General features: G+C 46.4%; 1 protein-coding gene across 6 annotated transcripts in view; it reads right to left on the bottom strand.

The window, feature by feature from the left end:
- rapgef2b (Rap guanine nucleotide exchange factor 2b) overlaps window positions 1-15,966 on the bottom strand; it is a 357,783-nt gene that overhangs the window by 52,090 nt on the left and 289,727 nt on the right. For all 6 annotated transcript variants that reach the window (XM_059964949.1, XM_059964950.1, XM_059964952.1 and 3 more), the window contains one exon: window positions 257-497. In XM_059964949.1, coding sequence (XP_059820932.1) covers window positions 257-497 — 241 coding nt within the window. The remainder of the gene's footprint in view (window positions 1-256; window positions 498-15,966) is intronic.

Raw genomic sequence — 15,966 nt, 5'->3', positions numbered from 1 at the left:
TACTCAGTTAAACAATAGCTTGTTTTTTTTTAAATACCTTTTTAACTATTTCAATGCAACTTCAGCTAATTTGAGAAGCTGCTTAACTGGGCCAAAATATACGGGCCCCAATATGTCCTAAATAACTGGAATCCACTGTACTTGGCCTTAAATTAAAAACTCAGTATTTTTCCTCCAAATCTAACAAAAAGAAACCAATTTACTTTAATTGTTTTTATCACAGCAACATCGATAATGGCAGCAAAATCACCCTTACCTGCCACTAAGTTGTATACGATCAGCAAGCTTTGACAGTTGGTCTGGAAGGCGCCTTTGTTTAATAACGCCTTCAGGAGTGACTGAGACTTCACAAAGTGAGTATGATTCAGGAGCAGCAGTAACAGCAAATTCGCGAAGTGCCATAATTACAACTTCCTTTGCAGTAGTGTCTCTACTGATCATTATATAGCGACTTTGTTGATCTGCCTTGAAAACCCTTAACACTTGATCAGGCAGCTCTGCTCAAAGTAAAAGAAACTTGCATTAGTAAAAACTACCTCAAATAGCTTACACTGACATTAAAATGAATAGACAGGAAAGGTCATCCAATTCATGAGATCAAATGCAGACAATGCAAATATACAATAATTAACAAATTTGATGATACTTTTCTAATTTCGAAACAATTTGTCTTTGTAATCTTGCTCTTTACATTTGACTAATTTCTCAAGGCACAACTTTAAATACATTTAAAACATCTCTACTAATACTGACATGAACAGCATTCACTATAAATAATGGAGCAAACCGGGAAGAAATTCTCAATAAAATCTTCATTGCAAACAATGCTTAAATTTGCACCACATTGCTGTAATCTGAATTTTTGTTTGAACTTCTTGTATCCTACATATTAAATGCAAAAGGATTTGGGTATGAAGCTTAAATGTAAGCAATTTTTTGAGGGATGGTAAACATTATATCTAAACAATTTGTCTGCTACTGAAATTTTTTAAGTATGCAGTATCTTTATCCCAAATGTTTAAATATACATTTCTCTCTTATCAGCTTCTCTCAATGCATCTTTCACTCACTCTCTCTATAGATTAGAGTGAATTACATAACCTAATTTTTTTTTCAGGCTGTCTCTGAGTGAGGACTTCATATCTGATGTTAGAGGATGCTATGTTGAAAAGGCAATTATCAAAAGAGCGCCAAAAATTAGGTCATTGGAGCGTAGAAGGTTGAGGGGGGGGATTTGATCGAGGTATTTAAAATTTTGAGAGGGATAGATAGAGTTGACGTGAATAGGCTGTTTCCGTTGAGAGTAGGGGAGATTCAAACGAGAGGACATGATTTGAGAGTTAGGGGGCAGAAGTTTAAGGGAAACACGAGGGGGTATTTCTTTACTCAGAGAGTGATAGCTGTGTGAAATGAGCTTCCTGTAGAAGTAGTAGAGGCCAGTTCAGTTGTGTCATTTAAGGTAAAATTGGATAGGTATGTGGCGACCCATTTCCTGGCGTATCCGAACCGACTCACAATTAGATAGCCTACGGGGGTTTGAGAGCACAGAGCTTTGGAGCCTCTGCGCCATGGGGGGCCAGTTGACAGAGGCTTAAAAGTGAGGCTGAAGTTTTCGAATAAAGTTTTTTCCTTCGACTGCAGTTACCGATTCCGTGTCGTAATTTTAGCGCTGCGTGTCGTAATTTTAGCACACCGCTACAATTGGTGACCCCGACGGTCCAAACGATTTTTGGACCAGAAATGACCGACGCCGCCTCTGTTCATGCGGTTTCGTTGAAACTGCCGGGTTTCTGGACACAGCGCCCGGACCTATGGTTCCAGCAAGCCGAAGCCCAATTCCACGTTCGCCAGATCAGCGGCCCAGGTCGCGGAGTTCGTACAGTCGCCCCCGGCAGACGGCAAGTGCACGGGATTCAAAGCTCTGCTCCTCAGGACTTTCGGACTCTCACGGCGTGAACGGGCTGCCCGTTTACTGCACCTGGACGGCTTGGGCGACAGACCTCCATCGGCTTTAATGAATGAGGTGTTGTCTCTGGCCGACGGACACACATGCCTCATGTTTGAGCAGGCATTCCTGGAGCAGCTGCCCGAGGACATACGCCTGCTGCTGATCGACGCGGATTTCAGTGACCCCCGGAAGGTGGCAGCCCGGGTGGACTTGCTGTGGAACGCCAAAAAGGTGAGCGGGGCGTCCATCGCACAGATCTCCCAGCCACGCTCCCGGCAGCAAACCAGTCCAGGCCCGGCCGCAGAGCCCGCCAACCCCCGGCCCAATGAACACTGGTGCTTCTACCACCAGCGGTGGGGCGCAGAAGCCCGCCGTTGTTGCCCGCCCTGCAAGTTCCCGGGAAATGCCAGGGCCAGCCGCTGCTGATGGCTACGGCGGCTGGCCATCGGGATAGCCTCCTGTATGTGTGGGACAGAAGGTCGGGACGCCGGTTTTTGGTCGATACTGGGGCTGAGATCAGCGTTTTACCTCCGACGAGTTACGACACCCGCAACAGGGCACCGGGTCCCCCTCTGAGGGCCGTGAACGGCAGCACGGTAAGGACCTATGGCACCCGTCAGGTGCAGCTACAGTTCGGCTCCAGCCAGTTCACGTGGGACTTCACACTGGCCGCCGTAGCCCAACCGCTTCTGGGTGCGGATTTTTGCGGGCTCACAGCCTACTGGTCGACCTGCCCAGGAAGAGACTGGTACATGCCGAGACCTTTCAGACGTTCTCCCTGGGTGCAGCCCAGTTGCCAGCCCCTCACCTCGGCTCCATCACGCTGTCCGACAACGACTTCACCAGGGTCCTGGCAGAGTTCCCATCGGTTCTGGCACCGCAGTTCACAGCGGCCATGCCCAGGCACGGCGTACAGCACCACATCCCGACCCAGGGACCACCCCTCCACGCCCGCGCTCGGCGGCTTCCCCCGGACAAGCTCCGACTGGCGAAGGAGGAGTTCCAGAGGATGGAGGAATTGGGGATCATCCGGCGGTCCGACAGCCCATGGGCCTCCCCCCTGCACATGGTGCCCAAAGCGACGGGGGGCTGGAGACCGTGCGGCGGCTACCGCAAGCTGAACGAGGCTACCACACCGGACCGCTACCCTGTGCCGCACATTCAGGACTTTGCAGCAAACCTGCACGGCGCACGGATCTTCTCCAAGGTAGATCTCGTCCGGGGATACCATCAAATCCCGATGCATCCTGACGACGTCCCCAAAACGGCTCTCATCACCCCTTTCGGCCTTTTCGAGTTCCTCCGCATGCCGTTCGGCCATTTAGAATGCCGCACAGACGTTCCAGCGGTTAATGGACGCGTGGGACGGGACCTGGACTTCGCGTTCATCTATTTGGATGACATCCTCATAGCCAGCGGCAGTCATCAGGAGCATCTGTCCCACCTCCGTCAACTCTGTGCCCGACTGAGTGAGTACGGTCTTACAATCAACCCCGCCAAATGCCAGTTCAGACTCGATACCATTGACTTCCTGGGCCACAGGATTACTAAAGACGGGGCAACCCCTCTGCCCGCTAAGGTAGATGCGGTCCGCCACTTCCCCCGACCCACCACGATTAAAGGCCTTCAGGAATTCGTAGGTATGGTCAATTTCTACCGCCGCTTCCTCCCTTCAGCTGCCCGGATCATGCGCCCCCTGTTGGGTCCGAGCAAGGACATTACCTGGGATGAGGAGTCCGCCGCCGCTTTCGTTCAAACGAAGGAAGCTTTGGCGGACACCGCAATGCTAGTACATCCCAGAATAGACACCCCTACCGCCCTCACAGTGGACGCATCAAACACGGCAGTCGGTGGGGTACTGGAGCAGCTCATCGCAGGTCGCTGGCAACCCCTGGCATTTTTCAGCAAACACCTGCGGCCACCCGAGCTTAAGTACAGTGCTTTCGACCGGGAACTGTTGGCGCTCTACCTGGCAATCCGGCATTTCAGGTACTTCCTAGAAGGTCGGCCCTTCACCGCGTTCATGGACCACAAACCGCTTACCTCTGCGTTTACGAAAGCGTCCGACCCCTGGTCGTCGCGCCAGCAACGTCACCTGTCCTACATATCTGAATACACGACGGATGTCCGGCACGTCTCGGGTAAGGACAATGTCGTGGCGGATGCGCTCTCTCGCCCTACCGTTCATGCCCTTTCCCAAGGGGTAGACTTTGAGGCACTGGCAGAGGCGCAACAGGCGGATGAGGAGATTCCGAGTTACAGAACCGCAGTCTCCGGTTTGCAGCTCCAGGACCTCCTCGTGGGCCCAGGTGAGAGGACCCTACTCTGTGACGTCGCCACCGGCCAGCCCCGTCCAGTCGTCCCGACAGCATGGCGGCGCCGCATTTTTGACTCCATTCATAACTTGGCGCATCCCTCCATCCGGACAACTGTCCGGCTGGTTTCCAGCAGGTTCGTTTGGCACGGACTCCGCAAACAGGTCAGTGAATGGGCCAAAACGTGCATGCACTGCCAGACGGCCAAGGTGCAGCGGCACACCAAAGCCCCACCGCAGCAGTTCCATCCCGCCCACCGGCGTTTCGACCACATTCATGTGGATATCGTGGGCCCCCTGCCAGTGTCGCGCGGAGAGCGTTACCTCCTGACTATCGTGGACCGGTTCACAAGATGGCCAGAGGCGGTCCCGCTCACCGACACCACCTCCGAATCTTGCGCCCGAGCCCTGATCGCCACCTGGATATCTCGCTTTGGTGTACCAGCCCACATTACCTCCGACAGAGGCGCCCAGTTCACCTCCAGCCTGTGGTCAGCTATGGCCAGCCTTTTGGGGACTCAGCTGCACCACACAACTGCCTACCACCCACAGTCGAACGGGCTAGTGGAGCATTTCCACCGTCACCTGAAGTCGGCCCTCATGGCCCGCCTGCGAGGAGCCAACTGGGCGGACGAGCTTCCCTGGGTCCTACTCGGCATTCGCACAGCGCCCAAGGACGACCTGCACGCCTCGTCGGCCGAGTTGGTATACGGCGTGCCCCTGGTCGTCCCCGGGGAGTTCCTACCAGCCCCAAGGGGGCAAGAGGAAGAACCCGCAGCAGTCCTGGGCAGACTACTTGAGAAGCTCGGTAACCTGGCCCCCATACCCACTTCACAGCACGGGCGGCACCCGACCTGCATACCCAAAGACCTGCAGAACTGTAAGTTTGTGTTTGTACGAAGGGGCGGGCATCGGCCGCCGCTGCAGCGGCCATACGAGGGGCCGTTTATGGTGCTCCGGAACAACGGGTCCATGTTCGTGCTGGACGTTGGGGGGGAAAGAGGAGGTTTTCACGGTGGACCGCCTCAAACCGACCCATGTGGACCTGGCGTAACCGGCCAAGTTTCCGGCGCCTCGGCGCAGAGGCCGATCTCCCAAGCAGGTTCTGGCCCAGACTGTGGACATTGGGGGGTGTATCGCCGGTTCTGGGGGGGGGGGTTATGTGGCGACCCATTTCCTGGCGTATCCGAACCGACTCACAATTAGATAGCCTACGGGGGTTTGCGAGCACAGAGCTTTGGAGCCTCTGCGCCATGGGGGGCCGGTTGACAGAGGCTTAAAAGTGAGGCTGAAGTTTTCGAATAAAGTTTTTTCCTTCGACTGCAGTTACCGACTCCGTGTCGTAATTTTAGCGCTGCGTGTAGCACACCGCTACAGGTATATGGACAGGAAAGGAGTGGAGGGTTATGGGCTGAGTGCGGGTAGGTGGGACTAGGTGAGATTAAGAGTTCGGCACGGACTAGGAGGGCCGAGATGACCTGTTTCCGTGCTGTGATTGTTATATGGTTATAAGATGAATCATTAGAATGCATCATGTATTTCAGAGCTAATTTCCCATCTCAAGACGGTTTAATACTCATTTTAAAATTCCACAATGTAGTAACATAAACAGTGACTGAAAAAGCCAACATGTCACTATGAGCCAAGACAAAACATTTTAAAAATTCTTCACTGGCTGACACATTGCAAAAAGATGTTTTTATTACTTTACTTTTGTACTGCTGCCAGTAAATACAATTTTACTAGCTGAATAAATAACTGGTGGTATGTGTGGAACTGTTGAATCACTGGGCACCCCATTAACGTCAATGCCTGCATTGTAGTAAATCCTTTTATCAGTACAATTTTCACAATACCTCACACCATGCTACCATGGTACCAAACTCATGCGTATAAATCCAGCTTAAATGTTTAATACATACATCATGACTTTGTATTTAGATTCCATTTGTGTTCATGTATCCAAAAGGAAAAAATCATTAAAGGTGATTGAGACATTCTAAACTTAACTAGGGATGGATAAGTGTCACCACCTTGTGAGAACATTGACTATAGAATCATAGATATGGGACCAAAGCTTGAAATCACAGGTCTATTCATCATTTTTGGAGAACTATAAACAATTTAAAGCAAATTTTAAAACATTTCTATCACAAATGAAGGTCATGCAGTGGCATCCAAAGCTGTGTAATTAGAACATAGAAGAGTACAGCACAGTACAAGCCCTTCGGTCCGTGATGTTGTTCTGACCTTTTAACCTACTCCCAGATCAATATAACCTTTCCCTCAATCACAACTCTTCATTTTTCTTTCATCCACATGCTTATCTAAGAGCCTCTTAAATATCTCTTGACAACCACCCTGGCAAGGTGCTCCATGCACTCACCACTCTCTGTGTAAGAAAATCTACCTCTGACACCCTCTCTATACTTCCCTCCAATCACCTTCAATGTATGCCTCCTGATACTAGCCATTCGCACCCTGGGAAAAAGTTTCTAGTTAACAACTCTATCCGTATCTCTTAACATCTTGTATGCCTCTATCAAGTCACGTCTCGTCTCCTTCACTCCAAAGAGAAGTGCTGTCTCTAAGAATCCTTTCCAATTCTTTGTCCACTACTGATGTAAGACTCACCGGTTTACAATTCTCAGGAGTTAACCCTCTTACCTTTCTTGAACAAAGGAATAACTGCAGTCCTTCAAGCTTTGGTACTACTCCTGTGACTAGTGAGAATGCAAAGATCACCACCAACGGCTCAGCAACCTGGGGGATATTCCATTAGGCTCTGCCAACTTATCTATTTTCAAAAATTCCAGCACATCCTCTTTGTTAATGTTGACACCACACGTTCTAGCATATTAGCCTGTCATAAGTGTCTTCACATTTGTCAAGATCCTTCTCATTGGTGAACAATGAAACAAAGTATTTATTAAGGGGCTCCCCACCTCCTCTGACTCCAGGAACGTTTCCTCTTTTATCACTGATCAGTCCTACCCTTAGTCAGTCATCCTCCTGTTCACTAATCTTGTTTTGACAAAGCCCTGTCATGTCCCTTATAGCTTTCTAAGTACATTCTTAAGTGCCCTCCTCTCTCCGCTGTAATTCTCTAAATTCCTGACTGATCTTTGCTCCCTTACCTTAAGTAAGCTTCGTTCTTCCTCTTGATTAGATGTTCCATATCTCCTGTCAGCCAGGATTCCTTCACCCGATCATCCTTTCTGTGCTTCAATGGGCTAAACCTATCATGAACCCCATGCAAGTGTTCCCTAAACAATCTCCATACCTTCGTTGTGCATTTCCTTGAGTAAATCTGTTCCCAATTTATACTTCCAAGTTCCTGCCTAATAATATTAATATGCTCTCCTCCAATTAAATACTTTCCCATATCATTTGCTCCTATCCCTGTCCAAATCAATGGTAAAGGGCAGGGAATTAAAGTTATCATTAAACCATACATACATAACAAAACTAAACAGGGTTTTCCAGGGCCAAGGTGCAAAATGCATTATACACTGCACAAAACACATAGCACAAACAGCACATATAGTTACGATTTCAGAAAAAAAGTCACTAAGAAAAAAAATAACATAGCCCAAGTTCCTGACTCACATGACTGTAAATTGGCTTGGCCCGGCTTGTTCTTCCACTAAGTGAACACTGGAGGGCAACATCTACAGCAGGGACCAGTCCCAACCCTGTACAGGACCCAGCACACAAAAAAGAGGACCCTGTACTCTCCCACACTGCCTCAGCTGCTTTCTCCTAGGCAACTGCAATAGGTGACATGATAGCCTTGGTCTCGTCCTCGATACAACTGAGAAAAACACAGCTTCCCTGCTGTCGGTCTTGCCAATAGATCTGTGAACTGATTTGCAGTATTCTACATTACCAAAGTCTAAGATAGGGTCTTGTGATCACAATAAAAGCGACTAGGACAATCACTCACTCCATTTGTTGGACTACACGGAGTCTCTGCACAACGGTACACAACAAGTGCAGGAGACAACACAACAATGGTATCTCCAAAATGGGAGTGGCACTGTAGTGTAGTGGTTAGTGTAATGCTCTTACAGTGACAGCAATCACTGATCGAAGTTCAATTCCCGCTGCTGCCCGTAAGCAGTTTGTACATTCACCGTGACTGCATGGGTTTCCTCGAGTGCTCCCACATTTCAAAGACGTATACAGGTGTCCCCCATTTTTTAAACGTTCGCTTTACGGCACCTCGCTGTTACGAAAGACCTACATTAGTTATCTGTTTTTGCTAACTGAAGGTGTTTTCACTGTTACGAAAAAAGGCAGCATGCATGCCAAGCAGCCGAGTTCCTCTCTCAGAACTGCATTCTAGCTGGCATTGCTTAAACACGTGCCTGTGAACATCTGTGCTTTTTGCCAATTTATTTTGTACATCCATTAGCAAGATGAGTTCTAAGGTATCGGAAAAGCCTAAAAGAGCATGTAAGGGTGTTACACTTAGCATAAAACTAGACATAATAAAGCGTTTCGATTGTGGTGAACGAAGTAAGGATATAGTGAGTTTGGCTAAGGGTTTGTGGAAGTTGACGAAGATGATGTTGAAGAGGTTTTGGCATCCCAAGACCAAGAACTGACAGATGAAGAGCTGATGAAGAGGAAAGGCTAACAATTGAAGCCAAACGCAGTAGCGAAAGTGAAGTCGTCCAGTAACTGAACGTGAAGCAATTGCGTGAGATTTTTGCTGCGATTGACAATGCTGCAATGATTGCAGAAAAGTATGACTTTAATTTTGAAAGGGTACGTAGGTTTGGGGCATATTTGCAGGATGGTTTGAGTGCTTACAAAGAGCTATGATAGAAAACGGCTAAGCAGTCAAGCATACTGTCATTTTTCAAGCCTTCCACATCAACCACAGCAGACGACGTAACTTGACTTTCCACATCGAGGCAGGCAGACATAGAAGGTGACCTGCCTGCCCTGATGGAAACAGACGATGATGAGATGACACCCCAGTCTCCTCAACCTCCCACTACCCCAACCTTCGACTACTCAGCCTAACACACCACCATCACTGTCTTCCCGATTCCGGTAAGTGAAACTACACTATACATGCATTATTTCTACTTTATATAGGCTGTGTATTTTTATGTGTTTCTTGGTATGATTTGGCAGCTTCATAGCTTAAAGGTTACTGGAAAGAGTGCTTCTGCCAAGAGTTCTTGCGCCGTGTGTTTCTGCCGAGAGTTCTTGTGTGAGATTTTTGCTACGGTGGACATTGCTGCAATAATTGCAGAAAAGTATTCCTACTTTATATAGGCTGTGTATTTATCAGATCATTTCTGCTTTTACTATATGTTAGTGTTATTTTAGGTTTTGTGTTATTCGGCATGATTTGGTAGGTTATTTTTTGGGTCTGCAAACGCTCACAAATTTTTCCCATATAAATAAATGGTAATTGCTTCTTCACTTTACGACATTCCAGCTTACGAACCATTTCACTGGAATGCTCTACCTTCGAATAGTGGGGGGAACCTGCATTTAGGACTTGTGGGCTTGTTCTGCTGGTGCCAAAAATATGCTGACCAGCACGATCCTTACTGATTAGGTTTGATGCAAATGATGCATTTCAGTCTACGCTTCCATGTATCGATGCACTTGTAACAAATAAAGTTAATCTATATCTTTCTAAAAAAATTGTCATCTGATCAGGTTCACTGTCTCGTACCAGATTCAATATGGCTTCTCCTCTGCTCGGCCCTTCAATGTGCCCTAAGTGTCTAACTCAGTAAACAATCCTCCAGAACATCTGCCCTTTCTACAAATGTAACACTATTCCTGATTAGCAATTTCCCCCAAGCTGTCCCTTTTGAAACACCTAAAACCAGAACATCCAGCAGCCATTCCTGCCCTTGTGACAGTCAAGTGTTTGTAATAGTCAGTGTTGTAGTTCCATGTACTGATCAATGCTCTAAGTTCATCACCCTTGTCCGATAGCTCTCACATTAAAATACACATTTCAACCCATCAAACTGACTGCTACTATGCTCTATCTACTGCCTATCCTTCTTCGCAGTCCCTCTACATGCTGCACCTACCTTTACATCTTAATACTCTGACCTATCACTCAGTTTCCCATCACTCTGCTAACAGAGTTTAAACTGGCCCACACTGGCCCCCTCAAGTTCAATTGTAGCTCATCTCTTTTGTACAGGTCATACTTCCCCAGAAGAGATCACAATGATCCAGAAATCTGAAACCCTGCCTCATACACCAATTCTTCAGCTACACATTCAACTGCAATATCATCCTAGTCTTACCCTCAATGGCACATCCAATCAGTAACCTAGAGATTGTTATTACTTAGGTCCTACTTTTCAGCTTCCTATACTCCCACTTAAGGACCTCATCCCTTTTCCTTAACTATGTCGTTGATACCAATATGTACCACAACTTCTGGTGATTCCCCTTCCTCCTTAAGAATACTGGGGACCTGATCTGAGGCATCCCTGATCCCGGCACCTGGGAGACAACATACAATTAGCAAGCCTATTTCACATCCACAAGATCTCTGTTTGTCCCCCTTAACTGATCCCCTTTCACTGCTTTTCTCCTCTTCTTCCCTTTTGAATCAGAGCCTAACTCTGTGCCAAAGACTTGGTTGCTGCGGCTTTCTCTTGGTAGGTTAGGTTGCTCCTCCCAGCCCCAAAAGTATCCAAAGTGGAAACAGCAACGGGGTTATTCTGCACAATCTGCCTATTCCCTTTCCTTCACCTGGCTCCCAGCTACCTGCCTCCTGCAATTAAGGTGTACCTTCCTGTATTAATTCTACCTTCCTGTAGCTATCACCTTCACATTCTCCCAAGTGAACCGAAGGTCATCCAGCTCCAGTTCCCTAACACTTTTGCATGAGCTCATCTCTCACAAACAATTAGCAAATCTTTATCTGTACCTAGAAGACAATGTAAACAAAGATGTTACAAAACACTGCAAGTGTTCACACTGCAGTAAGAGGCATGGTTTAGTGATCAGGCATAATATTTGCAGTAGAAAATTGGTACTGCACCATGCAGCATGCATTTTTATTTTCTTCAGATGTAGGGAAGGAAATCAAGGGCACAATCTTCTGCCCCAGCAGAACATAGCCCCTTCATTCACAAGGAGCTGCCAGAGAAGCAGTGCATTCCATTAGATCAGTTTGTCTGCCCCAACATTAGCAACATGGGGACACAGATTAAATAGCGGTTTCACAAAGTGAGAAATCTGGTATCAGCAACCCGCAGTCATGCAGAAGTAAGAAGAGAGCTACAGTCAAGAGGTGTCTCAGAGGGTTAAAGAAGCCCTATGACAAAGGCATTATGGAGATTGCACTTTGGTAAGCAATTTAAAATGCCTGGAACAGTGCCGTGCCCCATGAGATGAAGATGAATATGAAGGAATCCACTGTAATATACAGTTATTATTATTTTGTATTGCAATGCACTGCTGCAGCGTTACAACAAATTTTACAACATATGCAAGTGAAATCAAACCTGATTTTGATTTCAAAATCTCTAGTGCCTGTGGTTTGACCTACCCCAGTTACGAACTGAAGGAGGTAAAATATTATCAAATCTATAATGGTTAAGTTCAAAGGCTGCATGCACAAGTTAACAATAAATTTTATCTTGTACTTAAAATGGCACAGTAGAAGGCCATCCAACCTAATTGGTCCATGCCAGCTCCCATTTTATTTCCAGCACCATGAGAGAGGTGATGGTAGTGGAGGGTCCTACCTTCTCTACTGTTCAAGATTGTTAAATGTCATTTCTAGTATATGTGTAGAGCAGAAAAGACATAGTTATTACTCCAAATCCAATACAAAACAAAAAACTCAATAACAGAACACAATAATAAAAAGCACAATAAATATAAATACATAAGACAGCTTATATACATAATTGATTGTATGTTCACTAAGTGCTAGTAGGTGAGTGCCTGTACATAAGGTGTCTCTGACAGAAGTCTAAGTAGTGGTGGTAGGGGTTGTGGAGGGATTGATCAAGCTTACTGCTTGGGGAAATGATCTGTTTTTGAGTCTGATGGTCCTGGCATGGATGCTACATAGCCTCTCCCTGATAGAAGTGGGACAAACAGTTCATGAGTAGGATGGGGGCAATCCTTCATGTTATTGGCCCTTTTCCAGCACCTTTCTGCAAACATGTCCTTAATGGTAGGTAGTAGGCTGGTGCCAATGATGCTTGGACAGTTTTGACTACCCATTATAGAGCCTTCCTGTCTGCTGCAGTGCATTTTCTGTATCAAGCATGATGCAACATGTTAGAATACGCTCTACTACACATCTGTTGGACATCAGTACAGATGTACATAGACCAACTTTCTTCAGCCTTATCAGAAAGTAGAGGCATTGGTGAGCTTTCCTAATTGTGCTCCGGGACCATGAGAGGTTGCGTGAGGTACGTACTCCCAGGAATTTGAAAGTGCTCTCAGTTTCCACTATTGTGCCACCAATGTAAAGTGGTGTGTGCAAAGTGTGAGTTCTCCTGAAATTGATAACCATCCCCTTTGCTTTGTTGACATTTCAGGAAGAGGTTATTTATCTGACACCAGGCCTCAAGTTCTTCTGCCTGATCAATGTTGGTGATAAGCCCCAGCACTGTCGTGTCATTGGTGAACTTGACAATGTGATTGCTTGGGTGTTTGATTAGCCATGCAGTCATGCATGATCACAGTGTACAATAATGGGCACAGCACACAGCCTGGAGAAGTGTGGGGTACCCGAGCTGAGAATAACGGTTGTGCATCCTGACTCTCTGTAGTCTGTTGGTTAAGAAGTCCAAAATGCCATTACACAATGGTGTATTTAGACCAAGGAGTAGGATCTTGCTCACCAAGCTCTGGGGAACAACAGTGTTGAATGCCAAACTGAAATCCAGAAACATTCTATCATAGGTGTCCTTGCTTTCTAGATGTATTGAGTAGGGGCTAATGCATGAAAGATGGTATGGAGTCAATCTCAGTGTGGTTCTGAGATTATTGGTGAGTATCCAGTGTGGCAGAAATGGAGTTTTTGATCAGTGCCATTACCAGCCAGTCAAAGCACTTCATGACAGTTAGTGTCAGTGCCCCCAGTGGTAGTCATTTAGAATTGATCGTGTAGAGTTATTTGCTACAAGGGTGATGGTGGCTGAGTTGGAGCAGCCTGGATGAGTGAAGAGTGAAGATGACCGTGAAGCTGTCAGTGAGCTGGTGTGCATACTCCACAACTATTTGGCCTGGGGTTTTGTCTTGCCCAAAAGCTTTACAGGGTTGACTCTTGACTCTCTGCAAGGCCCTTCTCACATAGCTGCTTGGTGGGGGGGGGGGGGGGGGGGGGAGAGAGGGGGGTTGCATTCATAACTAGTGTTGTGTTCCATGTCTTGAAACATGCATAAAAGTTATTTAAAGTGTCAGGGTGGGAGGCATCACTGGTACAGTCAATGCTGCTTTTCCTTGGGTAGTCAGTAATGCCCTTGATGCCCAGTTACTTATGTCGGGTTTGCTATCAGACTTGTGCTCCTGAATTTTTTTGTGCGCAGTTGGGCTTTGATATCCAAGATGAGATTTCTCCTGGCTCCTCCAAGACCTGTTCTATCTCCAGACTTTAAGTCAGTGGCCCAGGCTTTTAGTAGGTAGCACACCTCAGCATCAGCCAGGGATTCTGGTTGGACCATGAGATAATCACTCTTGTACCAATGCCATCTAAACCCTTACAGATATAGCCAATGACAGATAAGACACATCTCTTGAGGCCTGTGTCTTCAGTGTTTATGGTGGCCTCCTTAAACATCTGCCAGTTAGCCCATTTAAAATAGTCCTGAAGCATAGAGATTGCCTTATTAGGTAAAACATTGATGGCTCTCTTTACTTGTAACCAGGAATACTCTTCCAATTGCTTGGTAATGCATCCAAGCCTACTTTCCAAGTCTAAAGATGCACAAGTTGGCACATCTCGATTGTTGCTGGCTCGTCAAGGACATAAACTCATCATGGGCATATTGACTAGTCGGACTCCACTTGGTTCTACATCGCAAGGCTAAGGGAAGAACCAGTCTTCTAACAGCAAATAACAATCACAGGGGAAGCACCTTGCTACACAAGTAGATTTTCAAAGTTTACAAGAAATGTTCACAAAAAACGGTAGTGGCAGAAGATTTTAATTCACTGTTTTAATGTTTCCTTTGTGACCCAGTATTTGGTGCAGTCAGTGCTCCTGCCTTACAGCTCCAGAGACCCAAATGCAATCCTAACTATGGGTATTGTTTCTGTGGAATCTGCACATTCTCTTCCTGATCTCAGGAACTTCCTCTGGGTTCTCCAGCTCTTCATCCTCCCAGGCCTTCCTGCCAACAGCCTAAAGACATATTGGGAGGTTAAATGGCACTTCAATTAATGGCACAAAGAATCATAGAACCATAGAACATTACAGCACAGAAACAGGCTCTTCGGCATTTCTTGGCTGTGCCAAACCATTTTTCTGCCTAGTCCCACTGACCTGCACCTGGACCATATCCCTCCATACCCCTCTCATCCATGTACCTGTTCAAGTTTTACTTAAATGTTAAAAGTGAGCCCGCATTTACAACTTTATCTGGCAGATCATTCCACACACCTACCACTTTCTGTGTGAAGAAGTCCCCCCCAATGTTCCCTTTAAATCCACCCCCCCAACCCATGTCCTCTGGTTTTTTTTCTCCCCTAGCCTCAGTGGAAAAAGCCTGCTTGCATTCACTCTACCTATACCCACCATAATTTTATATACCTCTATCAAATCTCTCCTCATTGCTCTACACTCCAAAGAATAAAGTCCTAACCTATTCAACCTTTCTCTGTAACTCAGTTTCTCAAGTCCCAGTAACATCCTTGCAAACCTTCTCTGCACTCTTTCAACCTTATTAATATCCTTCCTGTAATTAGGTACCAAAACTGCACACAGTTCTCCAAATTTGGCCTCACCAATGCCTTATACAACCTCATCATAACATGCCAACTCTTATACTCAATACTTTGATTTATAAAGGCCAATGTACCAAAAGCTCTCTTTACTACCCAATCTACCTGTGATGCCACTTTTGGGGAATTTTGTATCTGTATTCCCAGATCCCTCTACTCTACTGCACTCCTCAGTGCCCTACCATTTACCTTGTATGTTCTACCTTGGTTTGTCTTCCAAAGTGCAATATCTCACACGTCTGTATTAAACTCCATCTGCCATTTTTCAGCCCATTTTTCCAGCTGGTCCAAATCTCTCTGCAAGTTTTGAAAATCTTCCTCACTGTCCACTACACCTCCAATCTTTGTATCATCAGCAAATTTGTTGATCCAATTCACCACATTATCATCCAGATCATTGATATAGATGACAAATAACAATGGAGCCATCACTGATCCCTGTGGCACACCACTATTATCACAGGCCTCCACTCAGAGAAGCAATCCTCCACTACCACTCTCTGGCTTCTCCCATTGAGCCAATGTTCAATCCAATTTACTACCTCACCATGTATACATAGCGACTGAACCTTCTTAACTAACCTCCCATGCGGGACCTTGTCAAAGGCCTTACTGAAGTCCATGTATACAATATCCACTGCCTTCCCTTCATCCACTTTCCTGGTAACCTCCTCGAAAAACCCTAATTGATTGGTTAAACATGACCTACCATGCACAAAGCCATGTCGACTCCCTAATA

Source organism: Hypanus sabinus, chromosome 3 (assembly GCF_030144855.1).
Source record: "Hypanus sabinus isolate sHypSab1 chromosome 3, sHypSab1.hap1, whole genome shotgun sequence".
In the NCBI taxonomy this organism is placed as follows: Eukaryota; Metazoa; Chordata; class Chondrichthyes; order Myliobatiformes; family Dasyatidae; genus Hypanus; species Hypanus sabinus.
This window is presented reverse-complemented; position numbering and strand designations above follow the sequence as displayed.